Consider the following 5,591-nt stretch of genomic DNA (forward strand, 5'->3'; position numbering starts at 1 on the left):
GTGGCGCTGTGGCTCAAGTGGTAGAGTGCTAGCCTTGAGCTGAAGAGCTGAGGGACAGTGCCCAGGCCCAGAGTTCAGGCCCCATGACCGGACCCCTCCCCCAAAAAACAAAAATTCTAAACAAACGGCAAAGTAGGTGAGCAAGAGAGATTAAATTTACTGATGTTTTTGTTTAAGACACATCTTTTAGAATAGATAATTTAATTACCAAACAAATCTAGACCAGCTAGCAAAATGTCACACTCAGAAAGTCCCTAGAGCAGATGCTGCCTCAGTAGAACTCAAGAGTTTCTAAGTGCCACAATTCTGTGATTTAAAGCCTGACTCAAGAAAACAGGTTTTGGGTGTTTTTTTTAAAGGGTGGGGGCATCTTTCATAAATAATCCTGCGTGTTTTTTTTTATTATTTCTATCTGATAGTAATTACCTCTGAAATTTAATGATCCCTTGGTGGACCTAGTCTATAAGGAACAAAATGTCTACCTTGGGAAGTATGAAACAATCACCATTTCACCATCCAGACCTATGCCTTTAACCAGGAATCAATGATTTATCACAATGCTCATGTAAAATGGTATTTGAAAATATACCATTCCTATTTGGGGTCAATGGGGTTTGGGAACATTAGAAGCTTACAAGGTTTCAGCTCAAAGTCAAGGACAGTATCATAAAAAAGGAGAAAGGGGTAAGGAAGACAATGCCCAATGCTCACCTGCGCTCCTTTTGCCTGTACATGTTCAGGCGCCGGATTGTGGCCCGGTCTCTCATGTTTTGGCCTCCTGCTCCCTGTACTCGATCTAGGAATAACAGTAGTTGACAGTATACTACTAAATAATCAAAAGCGTAAGTATGACAGCTTAAAATGCATCTTTCTAGACTAGGCAAGTCTAGAAAATTTCTGCTCCAATAAATTACTACTACTGGAGTTATGTCTTGACTGATTCAATCTGTAACTCCAAAAGGACTGGGTTTAACAATGATGACTGCTAATTCACCCACATTGCAGACATCATCTCATTTAATCCATGTGATAATCATAGAGAGATACATTATTCTCATGCTGAAGGCCAAGAAATCAAGGCACAGTACTCAGGCATTTCGCCTAAAGTGAAACACCTACTAATTGTCAGAGCCAGAATTAGAACACAAAAGCATGTGACCACCATCTAGGTTATTAACCATGTAGGTACTTACTTTCTTGTCTCAGTTTATCAAATGCTGAGTGTCAGGTGCATGCACTATGTTTTAATACAAACATGTTCTTAATTTCTTAAGCGAATAAGTTAAAATTAGTAGCAATTTTTGACTTGTCAGAGACAAACAAAAAGGCAAATAAATAAGCAAAATATTTTTACCTAGCTTCTCCTATCACCTGTATGTACCTGAAGTACTGGCAGCTTTACTAAGAAAAGCCACTTTTCCTATTTTGGTTCAGTCTCTTTACCAGTAAAAAAATCACAATCTTTGAAGGCCTCTTTGGGTCCAGTATTCTGAGATTCCAGGATACTCAAACTGGATTATTCGTCCAGGGGAAACATCTGACATGTGTTGTCGTTTAAAAAAAAAAACAAAACAACAAAAACCAACGCTCTAAACCATAAAGTTTTATTGCCTAAACTCAAATGAAAGACTACCCCAAAGCCCATCTTGTTCACCCTGGTGGTGGAAACTCGGCAAAACATGTTCTCATCTGCGAAAACACCTGTATCGAAAATGATCGTTATCTAGCGGCATAATTCCATGGGACAAATCTGCAATCTTTTTCCCCACTTAACTGGCCAAAGCTAAGGTGGCAAGAAGGTATGGTCAACGTATGAAAGGCCTCCTAGCTGGGCCTAAGGTTTTGGGTTTTGTTTTTTATATAGGGTCTCACTACGTAGCCCAGGCTGGCTTCGAACTCAGCTTCCCAAGGGTTGGGAGTACAGTCCTACGCCACTTTTAAACTGATTTACTGTATCTCAGTGGCTGGGCCTCCAAGGCTGCCACCGAGTTCACCTCTCCCCACCTTGACCGGCCGGGCGTTCAGCTGTCGGACCCCCTGGGTGCCCCTGTGGGCGGTGGCGGGACGCGGGAGGGCAGAACAGCCGCCCACGTGACTCGCTTTCCCCCTCCCCTCCACCTCCCCGAGCAGCGCCGCCAGGTGCACCCCCCCAACACACCCCCGCCACGCCACCACCCCCCCCCACCCCCGTCCACCATTACCCGGGTTTGTGCTGGCCTTGGAAGGGTTTATGGTGCTCCGTCCTTTGTACTTGGGCTTCACCATCTTGCCGACGTAACCAGGACAGTCCTGACTTAGACTTTGGATGAACGAGTTCCGAACTTGCTAGGCCCAGCCGAAGTCACCCGCGTGAACCACGCACGACTACTTCGGCGGAGATACGTCACTTCCGTCCGCACCAATGCCCGCCCCCATTCGACTTCCTGTGAACGCGCAGCGCGCTCCGTGACACTCTAGGCTCTGGCTCCGCCCCTGGAGCTTTGACGTCATTCACACTCGAGCTCCGCCCCCTCCAACCCTAGCAACCGCTAAGCGGCCTCTCCATAGCAACCTTCTAGTTACCCCGACAAGCGGCTCAGAACTCCAGATTAAAAAGCCTCTTTTCAGACCAGTGGCTCAGATTTATCTTCTGAGTTTGTCCTTTAACGCTTCCAAGAATGATGGAGCTTAAAACCTTAAGCTTGAAGTGTAGCTCGGTAGTAAAGCACTTGCTTAGAATGCCCAAGGCCCTAGATTTGCTAGGAAAAGAAAAAAAGAGCTCTAATGGTCAGATGGCTTATCATCTGAGAGAGGGGAAGGAGGGAGAGAAAGAAAGAGAGGGGCCAAACTCCTTGCCACGCCTTACAGAATTCTTGAGATAACTCACACCTGCTGATCACTCCCTGAATCTTTTCACTGGGTTATTCAGTTCCCCCCTCAAATGTCATTTATTGGTAAGGTATAAGAATTAGCAAATAAAAATGCAGGACATCTAGTTAAATTGGAATTCCAGGTAAAGAATGAATACATTTTCTAGAATAAGCTAAATCCAAATAAAATTTGTTCATTGTTCATCTGTAATTTTCAAATTGAAAATTTGTCCTGTTTTTTTAATCTGGCAACACTTTCTTTTGGAAGAAATCTTTCCTGTCTCATATGTCTAAGTTAACTACTTTCTGAAGTTATTCAGTTACATACTTCTGCTTTACTGACTCAAGGGTACTTAGCACTAGCTGAATGGATCTTATCTACAAGCGAATTGACTTGTTCCCTCAAAACTAGAATGCAGACAACTTACAATTTTTTAACTGTCTGTAAAGCTTAGAATAAACACCTGAACTAAAACAAAGACTTCTTAACTACTCATTGAATAAATAAAAAAGAATAGAAAGATTGGGAGCATGGCTGAAGTGGTAGAGTATTAGCCAAGCAAGTGTGAGGCTCTGAGTTCAATCTCTAGAAATACCAAAAAAGAAGACAGGGAAATGTCTCTTGAACTGAGGACAAAGAAGAGCAACTAGACACAGCAATTTCTGTTCCTATAAGCAAAAATAAATCCTCTAGATGTCAACATTTCATCAAGAACCCTCCCTCTGCTGTGGTAGTTCATGTTGTTTAGAAGTGACCATCATCATGCCCCTGGGATAAACCAGAATACAGGGGAGAAAGTGTGGATTTGTACAGTGTAACACAAGTCAAAAACAAACAACTGGAGCTGGGCACTGGTGGCTAACGCCTGTAATCCTAGCAGTTCAAAGCCAACCTGGGCAGGAAAGTCTGTGAAACTCTTATCTCCAACTCTTATCCAGAAAACCTGAAGTGCCACTGTGGCTTAAGTGGTAGAGCACTCCCCTTGAATAGCTGAGGGACAGTGCCCAGGCCCAGAGTTCAAGCCCCACGACCGACGAAAAAAAAATTGTTATAAAGTGAGATTCTCTAGCTGGAGTCATGACTAAACATTTCTCTGAATTTGAAGCTAAGAAACCCACAAAATACTCTTTCTAGACCCAAAGCAGGCCATGTCCTAGAGGAGAGCTGGATGTTCTTTCTCCCTCCTAATCTTTGCTTTGATTGCCCTAAAAGCAAGTGTTATGAGATTAAACACAATTTTACTAGAAAGGCTCTACCCTGACTTGTGTGTAAAGGAACTCAGAGAGCTAATTGGAGAAGGCATGAGTTTAGTGACAATCTAAAATATCTCCTTCTGCTCCACACTGTCCCTTTGACTCCCAAACGAGGGTGCAATAGCCTCCTCAAAGAGAGAAGATTAGGTTAATGTGTTTCTGCTGCTTCAACTTGGTGCAAACCAGAATAAACACAAATGGCAAGAATCAGCCCATGAGCTCATGCAGGCTTTGATCAGAGACATAATTTCATTATGAAATTTTGAATCAAGCTGTTGTGAAGTCTTGCCAAAGAGTTTCATTTTCCCAGATGATATGGCGGGTTGTTTCTCTCCTGTTCACATACTTTGCATTGATCATCCAAACTTCCCATCTATTTTTACAATCTGACCTATGGACTTTTTTACAACAGAACTGGCCATCCTGACAACTACTCTCAGTCCTACTGGGAGATTGAGATAGATCTAGCTCAAATTACCGGTTTGGTTTTTTTAGCTTTACTTCCCATCATTGTAACTACAGTGACTATTTTTCGCTCTTTTTCTGATGTCATAGCAACCAGCGGAGGCAAGACACCTCCAGGCCTATAATTCCTCAGCCTTAAAACAGACAGAATAATTTAACTACCCTGAAAGCTTCCAATATGTTTACATGAGTTATGGTATACAAAGCCTCATAGAAAGCTGCACACCATGCAGATGGGTTTTTCTTTTTTGCTCCAGACTCTGGGTGAGCATCTCATCCCAGTACAATCTTGCTACTAGTAACCACAGGCCTGTGTGAATGGGAAGAGCCTGACAGGATCTAGTTAGAAATAGTTCTTGATTCCAACAATCTTGTGTCATATCCCAGACTGATGTGTTCACAGGAAGCACTTTCACCCTCCATCTGTAACAACTTGTCTTTGGGGTCACATAGGCAAATGGCAGCTGTTTTTTTTTCTTTTTGTTTTTGTTTTTTCCTTTTCTTTTCTTTTCTTTTGGTAGTGGGGCTTGAAGTGTGGGCCTGGGCACTGTCTGAGCTCTTCAGCTCAAGGCGAGCACTCTACAACTTGAGCCACAGTGCCACTTCTGGTTTTCTGGTGGTTAATTGGAGAAAAGAGTCTTACAGACTTTCCTGCCCAGGTTGGCTTTGAACTGCAATTCTCACATCTCAGCCTTCTGAGTAGCTAGGATTATAGTCGTGAGCCACTAGCACTGGGCTGGCAGCTGTTTCTAACATAGAATTTTTTTTTCCTTTTGGTGGTGGTGGGGCCTGAACTTTGGGCCTGGGCACTGTCCTTCAGCCCTTCATCTCAAGGATAGCACTTGACCACTTGAGCCACAGCACCATTTCTGGCTTTTTCTGCTTATGTGGTGCTGAGGAATCAAACCCAGGGCCTCGTGCATGCAAGGCAAGCACTCTACCATTGAGCTACCTTCCCAGCCCCCGAACATAGCATTTTGTTTGTTTGTTTGTTTTGTTGGTCTTAGGGCTTGAATTCTGGGC

General features: G+C 43.4%; 1 protein-coding gene across 1 annotated transcript in view; it reads right to left on the reverse strand.

Moving 5' to 3' along the window:
• Window positions 1–2,390, reverse strand: part of Gnl2 (guanine nucleotide binding protein-like 2 (nucleolar)) — a 32,385-nt gene extending 29,995 nt beyond the window's left edge. The window contains exons 1-3 of the mRNA XM_013016758.1: window positions 2,202–2,390; window positions 712–796; window positions 590–594 (exon numbers count right to left, since the gene is read on the reverse strand). Of these exons, the coding sequence (XP_012872212.1) occupies window positions 590–594; window positions 712–796; window positions 2,202–2,265 (154 nt within the window). The 5' untranslated portion in view covers window positions 2,266–2,390. The remainder of the gene's footprint in view (window positions 1–589; window positions 595–711; window positions 797–2,201) is intronic.
• Between the last annotated feature and the right edge of the window lie 3,201 nt (window positions 2,391–5,591).

The sequence above is a fragment of the Dipodomys ordii genome, unplaced genomic scaffold (genome assembly GCF_000151885.1).
Source record: "Dipodomys ordii isolate 6190 unplaced genomic scaffold, Dord_2.0 Scaffold33, whole genome shotgun sequence".
Classification (NCBI taxonomy): Eukaryota; Metazoa; Chordata; class Mammalia; order Rodentia; family Heteromyidae; genus Dipodomys; species Dipodomys ordii.